Genomic DNA, 16,644 nt, shown 5'->3' with positions numbered 1-16,644 from the left:
ACGCCTGAACCTGCCCTGCCATCATCTGAAGCAAGAAGTGGTAACGAGGTGGAATTCAACCCTCTATATGCTTCAGAGGTTGGAGGAGCAGCAAAAGGCCATTCAAGCCTATACAACTGAGCACGATATAGGAGGTGGAATGCACCTGTCTCAAGCGCAGTGGAGAATGATTTCAACGTTGTGCAAGGTTCTGCAACCTTTTGAACTTGCCACACGTGAAGTCAGTTCAGACACTGCCAGCCTGAGTCAGGTCATTCCCCTCATCAGGCTTTTGCAGAAGAAGCTGGAGACATTGAAGGAGGAGCTAACACAGAGCGATTCCGCTAGGCATGTGGGACTTGTGGATGGAGCCCTTAATTCGCTTAACAAGGATTCACGGGTGGTCAATCTGTTGAAATCAGAGCACTACATTTTGGCCACCGTGCTCGATCCTAGATTTAAAACCTACCTTGGATCTCTCTTTCCGGCAGACACAAGTCTGCTGGGGTTCAAAGAACTGCTGGTGACAAAATTGTCAACTCAAGCGGAACGCGACCTGTCAACATCTCCTCCTTCACATTCTCCCGCAACTGGGGGTGCGAGGAAAAGGCTCAGAATTCCGAGCCCACCCGCTGGCGGTGATGCAGGGCAGTCTGGAGCGACTGCTGATGCTGACATCTGGTCCGGACTGAAGGACCTGACAACGATTACGGACATGTCGTCTACTGTCACTGCATATGATTCTCTCCCCATTGAAAGAATGGTGGAGGATTATATGAGTGACCGCATCCAAGTAGGCACGTCAGACAGTCCGTACTTATACTGGCAGGAAAAAGAGGCAATTTGGAGGCCCTTGCACAAACTGGCTTTATTCTACCTAAGTTGCCCTCCCACAAGTGTGTACTCCGAAAGAGTGTTTAGTGCCGCCGCTCACCTTGTCAGCAATCGGCGTACGAGGTTACATCCAGAAAATGTGGAGAAGATGATGTTCATTAAAATGAATTATAATCAATTCCTCCGTGGAGACATTCACCAGCAGCAATTGCCTCCACAAAGTACACAGGGAGCTGAGATGGTGGATTCCAGTGGGGACGAATTGATAATCTGTGAGGAGGGGGATGTACACGGTGATATATCGGAGGATGATGATGAGGTGGACATCTTGCCTCTGTAGAGCCAGTTTGTGCAAGGAGAGATTAATTGCTTCTTTTTTGGTGGGGGTCCAAACCAACCCGTCATTTCAGTCACAGTCGTGTGGCAGACCCTGTCACTGAAATGATGGGTTGGTTAAAGTGTGCATGTCCTGTTTATACAACATAAGGGTGGGTGGGAGGGCTTAAGGACAATTCCATCTTGCACCTCTTTTTTCTTTCATTTTTCTTTGCGTCATGTGCTGTTTGGGGAGTAGTTTTTGGAAGGGCCATCCTGCGTGACACTGCAGTGCCACTCCTAGATGGGCCAGGTGTTTGTGTCGGCCACTTGGGTCGCTTATCTTAGTCACACAGCTACCTCATTGCGCATCTTTTTTTTCTTCTTTGCGTCATGTGCTGTTTGGGGAGTAGTTTTTTGAAGGGCCATCCTGCGTGACACTGCAGTGCCACTCCTAGATGGGCCAGGTGTTTGTGTCGGCCACTAGGGTCGCTTAGCTTAGTCACACAGCTACCTCATTGCGCCTCTTTTTTTCTTTGCGTCATGTGCTGTTTGGGGGGTGTTTTTTGGAAGGGCCATCCTGCGTGACACTGCAGTGCCACTCCTAGATGGGCCAGGTGTTTGTGTCGGCCACTTGGGTCGCTTATCTTAGTCACACAGCTACCTCATTGCGCCTCTTTTTTTCTTTGCGTCATGTGCTGTTTGGGGGGTGTTTTTTGGAAGGGCCATCCTGCGTGACACTGCAGTGCCACTCCTAGATGGGCCAGGTGTTTGTGTCGGCCACTAGGGTCGCTTATCTTAGTCACACAGCTACCTCATTGCGCATCTTTTTTTTCTTCTTTGCGTCATGTGCTGTTTGGGGAGTAGTTTTTTGAAGGGCCATCCTGCGTGACACTGCAGTGCCACTCCTAGATGGGCCAGGTGTTTGTGTCGGCCACTAGGGTCGCTTAGCTTAGTCACACAGCTACCTCATTGCGCCTCTTTTTTTCTTTGCGTCATGTGCTGTTTGGGGGGTGTTTTTTGGAAGGGCCATCCTGCGCTACACTGCAGTGCCACTCCTAGATGGGCCAGGTGTTTGTGTCGGCCACTAGGGTCGCTTATCTTAGTCACACAGCTACCTCATTGCGCCTCTTTTTTTTCTTCTTTGCGTCATGTGCTGTTTGGGGAGTAGTTTTTTGAAGGGCCATCCTGCGTGACACTGCAGTGCCACTCCTAGATGGGCCAGGTGTTTGTGTCGGCCACTTGGGTCGCTGAGCTTAGTCATCCAGCGACCTCGGTGCAAATTTTAGGACTAAAAATAATATTGTGAGGTGTTCAGAATAGACTGAAAATGAGTGGAAATTATGGTTATTGAGGTTAATAATACTTTGGGATCAAAATGACCCCCAAATTCTATGATTTAAGCTGTTTTTTAGGGTTTTTTGAAAAAAACACCCGAATCCAAAACACACCCGAATCCGACAAAAAAAATTCGGTGAGGTTTTGCCAAAACGCGTTCGAACCCAAAACACGGCCGCGGAACCGAACCCAAAACCAAAACACAAAACCCGAAAAATTTCCGGTGCTCATCACTAGCTGATCCACAATAATTTACTCAAGTGTCTGTATTTATTCTATGAAATTTCTCATCCCGGAGAGTCAGGTGATATGATACAAAGGAAAGATAAAGAAACTCTCTGGTTTTGGGGGCACTCTTATGTTGTATGATATATTTAAAAATTAACTTTTATTAGATCTATTAAAAAAGTGGGGTGAGTATATCAAAAGACAAACAGACAGAAAAAACACAGACATTACATATATATAAAAAAACATAATTGCTCATATGCAGATAGGTTTGAGCTATGAGATGGTTCTCAGAATGGCAAGCTTAGCGAAGTGTTATTATATAATGCTAAATATCATGTGGGGTACTGATACCCTATACTAATCAGATTAATATCTTAACTGATTATATACCCTTGCTATGTAGCAAATAGACAGCAGCGCAGATCGCCGGTTCTACAAGTCTGGTTATTTGTCAATACTGTATATCACTGTAATCATACGGATACGCAGAGCAGAAAATCACAACTGTACAGAGAAACTCTTAGAGTATCAGCAAAGTAGAAGAATCGGTAATGGTTTGAAAAATACAAATATTAATTCCTCTGTTTAGTATAGGGGGGAAATGCTTATTGTATTATGGGGGTCATTCCGACCCGATCGCTCGCTGCAGTTTTTCGCAGCGCAGCGATCGGGTTGGAACTGCACATGAGCCAGCGCTGCAGTGCGCCGATGCATGCCAGCCGTCGTTGCCTAGCGATCGCCTCTGAGGCAGAGGCGGTTGCTGGATGGGAGGGGTATGGACGGCGGCGTTAAGCCGCCGTTTAGGGGGCGTGGTCCGGGCAATGTAGGCGTGGCCGGACTGTTGGGGGGGCGGGCCTCGGCGGCTGCGTGACACCACACACAGCCGCTGCGTCCCGGGGCAGTGAATAGGTTCTCCCAGCCAGCCGCAGGAGCTGCGCTGGCAGGAGTAACTCCTGAGATGCAAAAGCATCGCTGCTGTGCGATGCTTTAGCATTTCTGCGGGGGGGGGGGGCGGCACTGACATGCGGGGCGGACTAGCCCTGTGCTGAGCATCCCCCCCGCATGTCTGAGTGCCTGATCGTAGCTGTGCTAAATTTAGCACAGCTACGATCAACTTGGAATGGCCCCCTATGTCTTGTTCTCATATCTAATACACCATCTAGTATACCACCCCCACTCCTTGCAAAGAAAAATAACAACTTTTCATTGAATTAATGTCATATGCAAATATTAAGAAAAACCATTTGACTGCCTCTTTCCAGCACCTTTAAACAGTATATCGCTGACTCTGCATCAAGGCTATAGGCTAGAGGTATTGAGATTTGTTTTAACCGAGGGACATACACCCAATTGGGAAAGTATCCGTGCACCTTGTTCTTCTGTCTGTTTAATAGAAATCAACTATATTAAGTGGAATACGGACTTTCACCATCAAGGATACGTCCGCCATTTCAGTATTAACCACGAGCTATTATCAGACATTATGAGTAAACTATAATGTGACTCTTTTTAATATTATTTTCATACCGGTATATATGTCTTAAACCCATTTTATTATTAATAAATATTGCATGTATTTACGTTGGCTCTCTTCACATTTATACATATTTTCCTGACATTCCCACGGGGATGAGGGAATATTATTAACTACCACCTGTGCAGAGGGATTGTTATAAAGAGAATTGACAAGACCGCAGAAGTTCTCACCGAATTGCTGATGAACCAAAACCCTTGTTAAATGAGGCCAAGCAATTTTGTCAAAAGCCTTTTCCGCATCAAGATTTATCATAACGTTATCCGTATTATTGTGAGAGCGTGAGTGAATGATGGCCGCCAAGGCGGTTCTGATGCCCTGTACAGATTGTCGGTTTTTAATAAAGCCCATCTGTGCGGGTGACACAATACGGGAGAGGCAAGGTTGTAATCTGTTGGCCATCAATTTCGTGAGGATCTTGAAGTCTTGATTGAGTAAGGAAATCGGTCTGTAAGAACTGGGTAGGGAAGGGTCTTTGCCAGGCTTTGCCAGAACTATTATAGTTGCTTTGTTGAATCTAAGTGGCGTGGTTTTGGAGGTGAGAATGTGATTATAAAGAGATGTAAGAGTGGGGGCTATTTCGTCCCGTAGCATCTTATAAAATTCTGCGCCAAAGCCATCAGGACCCGGGCTTTTATTATTAGGTAAAGTCTTGATGACTTCAGCCACCTCCTCGACCGTGACCGGACATTCCAGGGAGTCTCTCTCCTCCTGGGTCAGGACTGGGAGGGCAGCGGCTTCCAAAAAGGAGTGATTGGCCTCTAGGTTATCAGGGCCCCTGGCGTACAGAGATTGATAAAAGTTCCTGAATTCAGTGCATATAGTTTCGGGGTCAGTAGTCAATGTGCCCGAGCTATTGATGGCATTAACCCATGTGCGGGATTTAGGGCCTTTGATGAGATTGGCCAGCAGTTTACCCGACTTGTTGCCCCACCTGTGAAATCTGTTTCGTTGGTAATCGTAAGATAATTGGGCTCGTTCCGTGAGGAATGTGTCATAGATAAGTTTAGCGGAAAGGTAAGCTTCTTTATGTGCGGGGGTGTCATATTGGGTGTATCGCCTGTAAGCGGAGGTGAGAGTAGTGCTTAAAGTCTGTAGTTGGGAAGAAAACTTCTTCCGTTTAGAATTAGTGTAGGACATAATGTTGCCTCGAAGGACGGCCTTGGCCGCGCCCCAGAATATTGGTGAATCCAAGGTTTGATCACCATTATCCAGAACGTAGTTGAGCCAGGACTGTTTAAGATGGAGAAGAAAGTCTGCAGACTGGCGTAAGCATGCAGGGAAGCACCACCTAGGGACACTACGCGGGGGTAGAGTTAGTCGGATGTGAAGAGAGATCGGGGCATGATCGGATATGATAATATTCTCAATGGAGCTGTAAGAAACTTTGGGGAGAAGATCAGTGACAGTAAAAATGTAGTCTATTCGAGAGTGAGAGGAGTGCGGGTGTGAGAAGAAAGAGAAGTCTCTCTGGGTGGGGTGAAGGATGCGCCAGGGATCTAGAAGGTCTAGTTGAGTGCAGAAGGAGGAAAGCAGTCGAGCAGAGGATGAATGAGTGGTGGAACTTACCCCAGATCTGTCCATGGATGGGTCGATAACCAGATTGAAATCCCCACCGACAATTAGGTTCTGGCTGCCCCAGTTAAAAAGAATCGTTAGAAGATCTGCGAAGGAGGAGTCAGGTGAAACATTAGGTGCATAAACATTAAGAAGGGTATACACGATGTTGTTAATGCCTACATCTAGTAATAGGAATCTACCCTCAGGGTCACAGAGTTTCCTAATCACCGAATATTGAAGATTGGCGTGAAATAGTATCGCTACCCCCCTAGATTTAGAGTGATATGGAGATGAGATACATTCTCCGATCCAAGGGGCACGTAAGGTGTGTTTAGGGTTATCTAGCCAATGCGTCTCTTGGAGAAAGACAATATGGGGAGACATGCGTTTCAGGTGAGATATCACCTTTTTCCGTTTGACCGGATGATTAAGACCCTCTACATTCCAAGATATAACGTGAAGTGACGTAATATTTGGGTTACCGTCTACATAAGATAGAGGGTGGGCGTCAGAGGACATATCAACACACCCCTACCGGGAAAAATGTAAGTGACAAAATATAAAGAATACGATAGGGTCCCATCCCGTCCCAGCGAGCGGGGGGGGGGGGGGACTCCCCCACCAATGGAGTGAAGGGGTCCCGGCCTAGGCAGATACAGCTAACAAAATACACAAACTGTAACAAGAACATCAATAAGATACAACAAAGCAACATCAAAAAAAAAAAGAAAGAAACACAAATCGAGAGTGTGTGATAAACACCCTCAGGGCAATACGTATGTAAGCGTAGGCTCGGGTGACAAGGAATCATCAGCTGGCAAAGTCACATCTCGTTTAGGTGTTGACTAGAGGGAAATGCCGTCGGGCCTCTTCGGGATCCTCAAAGAACCGCGGCCTGCCATCCTCAAAAACTCTGAGACGAGCTGGATAAAGTAAGGAGATCCTTGCCTCAAATAGATGTTTGCAGATAGGGGCAAACTCCCTGCGCCTCGCGGCCACCAAAGCTGAGAAGTCCTGAAAAATGAGGAGACGGTCACCGTTGACTGAGAGGCCAGCCGTCTTGTGGTAGCGGTCAAGGAGTCTCGACTTATCAGCATAGTTCAGGAGTCTCATTATGACTGGGCGAGGGCGCCCAGAGGAGGTTTTGCGATCAGGCCCTAGCCTGTGGGCTCTTTCGATGACGAGAGGGACTCCTTTTAGGTCCATGGATAGTTGTTCCGGAATGCCTGTTGAAAGGAGGTCGATGAGCTCTTGGCCTTTTATCGACTCTGGGATGCCGATGACCCTCAAATTGTTACGCTTACTGCGATTTTCGAGGTCATCTAGCTTCTCCGAGAGGTCAGAGACCTCTTGTTGCTTGACTTGTAAGGAACGTTGCGCTTCCTCCAAGTTGTCTTCCAGAGTCGATATCCTTTGTTCCGCTTCATCGAGGCGGGTGGAGTGTTGGTTGAGCAGGGTCGAGGAGGACTCTATGGCTTCTTTGATGCCCGCCAACTTCTCATCAAGGAGTGGACCCAAGACCGCTAGTAAGTCCTTATGTTTCATTTTAGGTTGCTTTACAAGTGGTCGTGATTTACGAGAACGTTGAGATAATGAGCGTGCGGTCGAGCGGTTGGAATCAGATGAGTCGCCACAGGGAGTGTCCTCTCGAGATTGCTGGGTAGTGCCTGTGGACATTACGGGCAGGGGTATCAGGAACTTTTCCATGCAGGGACGTCGTATGAGAAGGGGTGGCCACAAAGCGCAGGGGGCCCGAGTAGTAAAGGATGAAGTGGGCCTCACATACTAGAGACGTAGATTCAGAGTAGCTGCATGTTGGTTACATCACTCAGAGAGTGGGAGAGGTGCGGAGGCTCCCCAGCCAGGACCAAGGCTGATATCCGGAGCGGAGATGTGATCCTAGGCAGCAGTGTGCGCAGAGCTATCCTATCACCTCCTCAGAATTTCCAAGGCGTGTAGATGGGGAGTGGGGAGGACGGCAATCTAATTGTGGTTCGGAGGGACAGCAGGAGCCGGGGCCAACCTCCAGGCCAAACGGGTGCAGGGTAGATGGAGGTGACTAACCAGTAGAGGTAGGCATAGGTGGAGTAGAGCAGCGGCGTCTCCTTCCGTCCCCACACCGCAGTGGAGAGCAGCGGTTACACAGCAGCCAGGCTGGGCAGTGGTGAGGCAAAAAATCCATTTGCCAGCAGTATCAGGAGGATCCCGATCCCAAGCTGGACTTATGTCTGCAGGATGGATGGGTGGAAGGCTCACTGTCCCCGCCGTCCCGGCCCGTCCAGCGGCTCAGCCTCCTGGCGCTCGCGACCCGGCCCCAGTAGCAAGACACGTGACCAGGCCGTCTCTGCGCCGTTCTCCAATCACCCCGCCGCACGGCTCCAGGCGGCAATAAGCAGCGCGGTAAGAGGAGGTGATGTGGGGATACTCAGGGGTGGCTTGAGGGGGGAAGATGGTCCCCGAGACTCATCGGCAGCACTTCCGGAGGTCCGTCAAGGTCGTGCCGAAATCGTGGCCCCGGCTCCAATGTGAGGACCAGGCCGCAATCCGCGGGAGCCTCCACGGCGCTCCCCGATTCCGCGGACCCGGTCAGGCTGCTACAAGAAGGTGTGTAGGGGATGTGAGGATGTGAGGTCGTATATGGTGGAGGAGCGGGTCTAAACAGGTCAGGAGGGCAGGAATGATGTTAAATAAGCAGGAGCTCAGGGTAGCTGCGACCGCTCTCCTCCAGTGCTAGGCCACGCCCCGTCTGTTTGTCTTTTGATATACTCACCCCCTTTTTTTAATAGATCTAATAAAAGTTAATTTTTAAATATATCATACAACATAAGAGTGCCCCCAAAACCAGAGTTTCTTTTTCTTTCCTCTGTTTTGTACCTTGTCACCTGCAGTGTCAGTGTGTACATGCCAAAGTCAAAGCGAAGGTTGATCAGACTTGATTGGAAATAGAATTCACATCCACTCTCAGAGACAAAAGCTGGATACACACTATGTGATTTTTTTTTTGGCCAAACCAATAGTGGTCACAATTTTTCTGCACGTGTCCCGATATCGGCGGTACACATTATGAGATTTTATGTTAAAACCTGACGTTTTTTTTGTGAAGTTTCTTATGTACCCCGCAAGGAAGATGACATAAATAAAAAATATCAGAGGAATTATGATCACTATATCGGGAATACCCACCCACTGCATGATATCGGGACCATGACAAAACTGTCATGCCTAAACAGTAAACACTGTATCAAAAATCCAGTCGATCACATGATTATTGGCCAATCCGCTTGATATATGTATAGTGTGTACCTACCTTGAGTCTCAGTGCCACCACTATAATCCCGTGCCACAGCACAGTGAGCTGTCTGACTGCAGTCATGCCCGTACCTGGAAGGAAGAGTCAGGGGAGGCGGGCCATATGGGCAGGAGCAGCAGAGAGGGGCGGGCCATGATGTGAACTCACAGACAAGGCAACTTCAACACTTATACCGGCCAGCTTAATCTCAGTTCTTGCAGTTCTGAAATAAGATATCTTGATACACATGCCTCACACTGGGGTAGATATATGAAGCATCGATACGGGGGAGAAATGGTATCAGCACACGTTATGTGCACTGATACCGCTTCTACCCCATGTATTACACCGGCGATACATGCTGAATGACAGGCCTATCTATATTGGCTCTGCTATGTAAAAGAAAGCACGCCGATATGCAGGGCAGTGTATGGACCTCCATAGCCTGCAACAGAAATCACAGAGAAACCAAACAAAACTGCTAAAGAAGCGCCTTAACATCAAGTTACATATAAAAATATAACAAAATGTGATATACTTGTGGAGGTCACAATTCCTGAAATGCTGCGCTTGCCGGAATACTATGTGTGGTATTGAGGTAGAGACAAAAGAAAAACAGACGGCTGCGCTGAATGTCAGGAAAATATGTATAAATGTGAAGAGAGCCAACGTAAATACATGCAATATTTATTAATAATAAAATGGGTTTAAGACATATATACCGGTATGAAAATAATATTAAAAAGAGTCACATTATAGTTTACTCATAATGTCTGATAATAGCTCACGTGGAGCGTGACGAAACGCGTCAGGACCCGCCCTTACACACACCTTGCTCAGATGTAACTACAAGGTGCACATCGATCTCTATCTACATTGGACCCTCCGTCTACATCTCCCGTCGCCAGCGGCTTTAACACGCACGCCGCTACAGTCAGCTTGTGAATAGACGGCTATCTCCCCTCCGCTGCACAGCTCATGTGGGTATTGCAGGACACTTATGCCGAGGACGCTCGGCTTTGACCAGCCCACCGGAGAGGTATTGAGATTTGTTTTAACCGAGGGACATACACCCAATTGGGAAAGTATCCGTGCACCTTGTTCTTCTGTCTGTTTAATAGAAATCAACTATATTAAGTGGAATACGGACTTTCACCATCAAGGATACGTCCGCCATTTCAGTATTAACCACGAGCTATTATCAGACATTATGAGTAAACTATAATGTGACTCTTTTTAATATTATTTCCATACCGGTATATATGTCTTAAACCCATTTTATTATTAATAAATATTGCATGTATTTACGTTGGCTCTCTTCACATTTATACATATTTTCCTGACATTCAGCGCAGCCGTCTGTTTTTCTTTTGCAACAGAAATCAGCCTCTGAGACCTAGACGCCGTTTCCCCAGCTTCTCACGAATTACTGAATCTATACTAACACAAACTTAAATGGTGTCTTGGAATGATGAGACTGGCTATACAGTATCAGTATGTGAAGACTGAAAAATATTTTTTTACCTGCATTGTTCATATAAGAATATTACATGTCTTGGAGGTACTGTAGGTAGTTCATAGACTTTAAGAGGGAAGAACTTAACTTTTAGGTCTCAAAGATAATAGGCTGACATGTTGATATAATAACATATAGGCCTCAGAGAACTTACTCATGTATACTAAACTGTATACGTCAGAAAGAACAGCATAGGCCTCACAAAATGGCATATAGGCCTCGAATAATACATTAGCATTCTCCTGAGAAAGAGTTTGGTATGGAGAAACTTAGGGCGGAATGCACATGTTTTTCCCTGCACTTGCCACTAGATGGTGGCCGATGGAGCAATTCAGTTGTTGCTCCGTCCGGGCGCGATTAGCTGTGGGGGGACACATTGCAGCTCGCAGCATCCGGAGGTGGCCAGCTGAACTGTGCGAAAAGTAGGCTGCCTGGGCGCCCAATTGCACTTTTCTCATTTGGGCACGACATGTGCAGTAATAAAAACATTTAATAGTGCTCCCCGATCTCCCATTTAGACAGGAGATCGGGAGCACATAAACAATTGAATTAGACTTAGAATATTAAATAATTACTTTTTGTTGTGTGTATGTTTTTTCAGGTTACTTTAGACAGACTTATTACAATGCCGCACATTCTCACTACATCAAATGAGATTATTAAGATCAATGTGACAGAAAATGTAAGTACCCATATAGTTATCCTTATCTTATTTCCCGGTTACTGACTGAAGATACAAACTGCAGAAATTGGTAGTTGTGGGTATAGAATTCTAGTGGGAATCTGAAACAGGGGTGTGGATTATTAGATCTATACTAAAAACGTCTACAGTCAATAGGTCTACCACTAATGGTAGACATGCATTAGGTCGACAGGGTCAAATGGTCGACAATAGAAAAGGTCAATAGGGTCAAAAGGTCAACATGGAAATGGTCAACACAAAAAAGTAGACACAAATAATTTTTTGGGGGATGTTTGTCACTTTTCTTCCACAAACAAGCACCATTAGTGTACCACGCCCCCTTGCATGGTTCGCATCGCACGCCATGCTTTGGGCAAGGTGCCACGCTCCGCTACCGCTGCGCTCGGCACAGGTTACTATTCCCAATCGTAGTCCATGTGGATGGTAAAGCATGAAAAGGATGTAAAGGAAAAAGAAAAAAACCTGCGTTGACCATATGTGTGTCGACCATTTTCACGTCGATCTTTCGGACCTGACGATCTTTTGAATTGTCTACCTTTTAGTTGTCAACCTTTTGACCCTGTCAACCTAATGCATGTCTACCATTAGTGGTCGACCTATTGACTGTCGACCTTTTTAGTGTAGATCTATAGACCGGATACCATTATAATGGAGTGCATGACTTGCTATGACATGGTTGCTGTCTGTTGTAAGATAGCATTCTAGAGATATGAATTAAAAACAACATCAAAAGACATAATATAGTGTTCATTGTACAACTACCTGTCCCAATAAAGGTTTAGGCAAAATTAAAATTCACCTTTATTCGATGAGAGCAAAATTTAAAGTCACAGTGAAGGTGATCTTATTGTGCATCTGCTTTCTGCAATATTGGACAATGAAAAGTAAGAATAATAAGAAAATAATGTACAATGTGTTCAGGGCCGATACTAAACCTAGGCTGTACTTAAGGTTCCAAAGGTCAGGGATGCCTAAAACACTGAGTGGGAGATATGTCAAACCTTTGAAGCAGATAAAGTGGAAAAGTTCCCCATAGCATCCAATCAGATTCTGTAATTTTATAAGATGTACTAGATAAATGATAGCTTAAATTTGATTGGTTGCTATGGGCAGCTTCTATTTATCGTGTGATACATCTTCCCTTGAGTGACATAATGTAACTAATCCAGTGTTTTTAATGCCACCGTGGTAAAGCACCAGCATTAATGGGGAGAATAGCGGCCCTCTCATAGCTGCCTATGGCAGCGCCTATATTTATTGGGGCGGAAGACAGAGAAATCCCTTTAGTACATATTGAGAAGCAATATGCATAGGGGTTTTCGCTTTCTTTTTTGTTTGGCCTCCTTATCTCCCCTTAGTACATCGATCCCGTAGTCTCATCTCACGTTAGCCTGCAACTGTGCAACATTGAGTGCTATAATTGGCTGTATCAGTCTCATAATAAAAACCCAGGCCAAGCAAGGAGGGGTGCATAATAATGAAACGGGTCTTTAATTGTTCCCTTAGGATGTGTAACATGACCTAGAGAATCTCAGGTTGCCTGTCATTGTTTCACTTGGCTGACCCAATATCTTTCTGTTGTTGTTGGTTTTTTGTTTGACATTTTGCCAGGGAAGAATTCTGTTTGGAGACAAAGGAATCCCTCTTGATCATAGCGACATCATTGCTTCTAATGGTGTCATCCACTCTTTAGATGGTATTTTAATTTCTTCCGGTATATTGCCAATTCTGCCATCTAAATGCAACGAAACACATGAGGAAGTAATACAGGTAATATAATAGCATAGAAATTACTCTTCTTAACCTGTATTAATAACAAACACTGCCCTCCTAGCTTCCAAAATGTTTAACCCTCGGGTATTGTAATCTCAAGATCCTTTCTCGACACAGCACTTGGGTTCCTTTTAAATATACTGTATATATCTATAACAGAAATCCCACTAAAATGATTGGACACACTAAATCACATGACAGTGCATTATTTCCCAGCGACCTAACACCTCCCATTTTATAAGATAGATTTACTACTCTGTGGTGTGCGGTTGTGCGCTGATATACACACGCCTTGGGTGGTTGAACAAATGAGGGCGTGCGTATATCAGAGTGTGACTGCACACCTAAGAGTAGTATATCTGTTACAAGTATGTGTGTGTATGTATATATATATATATATATATATATATATACTAGGCAGATTGTCTGGCACTCTCCAACGGGCTATCTGAGCATGGCTCTTGCTCCGGTGCCCTCCCATCCAGACTGGACTGTCTGGGTATATATGAATTGCAAAAAACGAGGCAGCACTCAGGAGGCTTGTTGTGAACAGGTGAACTCTGTCTAAGAGGACTTTATAAAGTCCTCTTAGACAGAGTTCACCTGTTCACTACAAGCCTCCTGAGTGCCGCCTCATTTTATATATATATATATATATATATATATATATATATATATATTATACACACATTATTTTAGCTTCCTTTTAATGTGCTATGTTAATTATTTTGCACAGGGTCCGTGTTCCAGCTGTGATTCCAATCCACCATGTCCGGAAAATACTACTGACTTGGTAAACGTAAACATGTTAAATAGAAAATAAATGTACTTTTTTTTTTTTTTTTTACAGTATTATGTTTATTTATTAATATTATTATTATTATTATTATTATTATTAATTGGTTGGTGTCATGATCATAGTAGACTGATTGGGATAATTATGCAACTAGGATGTCAATGTTTACCAAAATGTCCTTTCCTTGTAATTATCACTGAAAACTGTGCTATTGATTATTGTGTTTAAGTGCAAAATTAGCCAATGTTCAGCGGTGCAAGTATGCGGGTATGCTCAGGTTCGGAATACCCTAAAGAATTTGGCAGCGGGTACGCAGTACCACCTGCCACACACTTTGCCATTACCACAATTATAATGTGCCACAAAGCAACAAGACCATGGTGCTTGGCAGCATGATGGCTCCTCCCACTTTGTCAGGGTTACTGGGAGTGTGACAGTGGCTGTATTTTCCTGTTATAATGGAGGCATTACTATATATTGTTATTAAATTGGGGGCATTACTATATATTTCTATTATACTGGAGGCATTACTATATTTTTCTATTATACTAAAGGCATTACTATATATTTTTAACCTTGCGTCCAGATTCCCCCCAAAAAAGGGGCTGTCGTGTGGCCACGCCGCTAGTGTCATGTAGCCACTCCCACTAGCAGCATGTGACCACGCCTCCCCCTCCCCACAACACATGATCATGCCCATTTTTGGCACTCAGTACCACTAAGAAAATATTTCTACTTGCACCACTGCCAATGTTATCAGATGGAGGACAATTTCAAGCTTGAGGTATGACCTCTAGAACGGGCCAAGTGTAGCATATAATCCTTATGGTAGTGGTTCCCAAAATACAAGGCTCTTGCAGGGGTTCCTCGGGTTGGTGGTCCAGGACCAAATCAAATTATTTATGGTCAAAGTGATAAGTAAAACCAGAGCTGGTGGCTCCCAAACATAAAACATGTGAACAGTCAGAAGCACAACTGTTTACCACCACATAACTGACCCTAAAGAATGACAGGTAGACGCAATTTACTTACTTTAATATATCTTTAAAAATGTATCAATAAATAACTTTTATCCCAGAGGTGCTGTGAAAAAAATGCTGATACTCTAGGGCACACTGGCTCAAGAAAGTTTGGGAACCACTGCCTTATGGGAAACATATTAGATCAAAATTAATAATTTCAACCTGGTTTTTACTTGTAAATGACTGCCGCTTTTTAAATATGGGCAGACTCGCAGTAATTCCCGAACCAGGGCTGCCACCAGAAATTGTGAGGCCCAGGACTGACAAAATAGGCAGGCCCCAAACCCCACCCCCCTTACAAAAAAAAAAGATATTTTGGCCAAAAATTATCAAGCCTGCCACCACGTCAAGGAAGACTCTTTAGGCAGGTACCTAACCACCCTCATTAAATAAATCCTAGTGCCAGATATGCCCCCAGTGCCAGATACATATATGTCCCCAATGCCAGATATGCCCCCACAGTGCCTGCCAGATATGCCCCCAGTGCCAGATACAGACATGCCCCCAGTGCCAGACATGCCCCCACAGTGCCTGCCAGATATGCCCCCAGTGCCAGATATGCCCCCAGTGCCACATACAGAAATGCCCCCACAGTGCCTGCCAGAAATGCCCCCAGTGCCAGATATGCCCCTAGCGCCCCACATACAGAAATGCCCCCACAGTGCCTGCCAGATATGCCCCCAGTGCCAGATATGCCCCATTGCCAGATACAGAAATGCCCCCAGAGTGCATGCCAGATATGCCCCCAGAGCCCAGTGCCAGATAAAGAAATGCCTGCACAGTGCCTTCCAGATATGCCCCTAGTGCCAGATACATATATGTCCCCAGTGCCAGATATGCCCCCACAGTTAAAACAAAAGAATCAGCTGTGCAATATATCAGGGAAAAGAACAATAAAAAGGTATGAGAGCCGATGTATATAGAATCGATTTTTCTCTGACGTCCTAAGTGGATGCTGGGGACTCCGTCAGGACCATGGGGAATAGCGGCTCCGCAGGAGACAGGGCACAAAAGTAAAAGCTTTAGGATCAGGTGGTGTGCACTGGCTCCTCTCCCTATGACCCTCCTCCAAGCCTCAGTTAGGTTTTTGTGCCCGGCCGAGAAGGGTGCAATCTAGGTGGCTCTCCTAAAGAGCTGCTTAGAGTAAAAGTTTTATTAGGTTTTTTATTTTCAGTGAGTCCTGCTGGCAACAGGCTCACTGCAACGAGAAGAAGAAGTGAACTCACCTGCGTGCAGGATGGATTGGCTTCTTAGGCTACTGGACACTAGCTCCAGAGGGACGATCACAGGTACAGCCTGGATGGGTCACCGGAGCCGCGCCGCCGACCCCCTTGCAGATGCTGAAGAGAGAAGAGGTCCAGAAATCGGCGGCTGAAGACTTCTCAGTCTTCATGAGGTAGCTTACAGCACTGCAGCTGTGCGCCATTGCTCTCAGCACACTTCACACCAACGGTCACTGAGGGTGCAGGGCGCTGGGGGGGGCGCCCTGGGCAGCAATGAAAGTACCTATACTGGCTAAAAATACATCACATATAGCCTCTGGGGCTATATGGATGTATTTAACCCCTGCCAGGTTGTCAGAAAAACGGGAGAAGAAGCCCGCCGAAAAGGGGGCGGGGCCTATTCTCCTCAGCACACAGCGCCATTTTCCCTCACAGAACTGCTGGTGGGAAGGCTCCCAGGCTCTCCCCTGCACTGCACTACAGAAACAGGGTTAAAACAGAGAGGGGGGGCACTTATTTGGCGATATGATT

The 16,644-nt window shown here is 45.7% G+C and overlaps 1 protein-coding gene and 1 long non-coding RNA gene across 3 annotated transcripts in view; one reads left to right on the top strand and one right to left on the bottom strand.

Moving 5' to 3' along the window:
- STAB1 (stabilin 1) overlaps positions 1-16,644 on the top strand; it is a 605,861-nt gene that overhangs the window by 173,729 nt on the left and 415,488 nt on the right. For both annotated transcript variants that reach the window (XM_063940632.1, XM_063940633.1), the window contains 3 exons: positions 11,198-11,278; positions 12,911-13,069; positions 13,809-13,865. In XM_063940632.1, coding sequence (XP_063796702.1) covers positions 11,198-11,278; positions 12,911-13,069; positions 13,809-13,865 — 297 coding nt within the window. The remainder of the gene's footprint in view (positions 1-11,197; positions 11,279-12,910; positions 13,070-13,808; positions 13,866-16,644) is intronic.
- The window catches only part of LOC134958200 (uncharacterized), a 60,095-nt gene continuing 56,225 nt past the window's right edge, over positions 12,775-16,644 (bottom strand). The window contains exon 2 of the long non-coding RNA XR_010186904.1: positions 12,775-13,034. This is a non-coding gene — a long non-coding RNA (uncharacterized LOC134958200). The remainder of the gene's footprint in view (positions 13,035-16,644) is intronic.

Source organism: Pseudophryne corroboree, chromosome 9 (genome assembly GCF_028390025.1).
Source record: "Pseudophryne corroboree isolate aPseCor3 chromosome 9, aPseCor3.hap2, whole genome shotgun sequence".
NCBI classification, from domain to species: domain Eukaryota; kingdom Metazoa; phylum Chordata; class Amphibia; order Anura; family Myobatrachidae; genus Pseudophryne; species Pseudophryne corroboree.
Note: the sequence above shows the minus strand (reverse complement) of the source record. Positions and strands in the feature narration are given on the sequence as shown.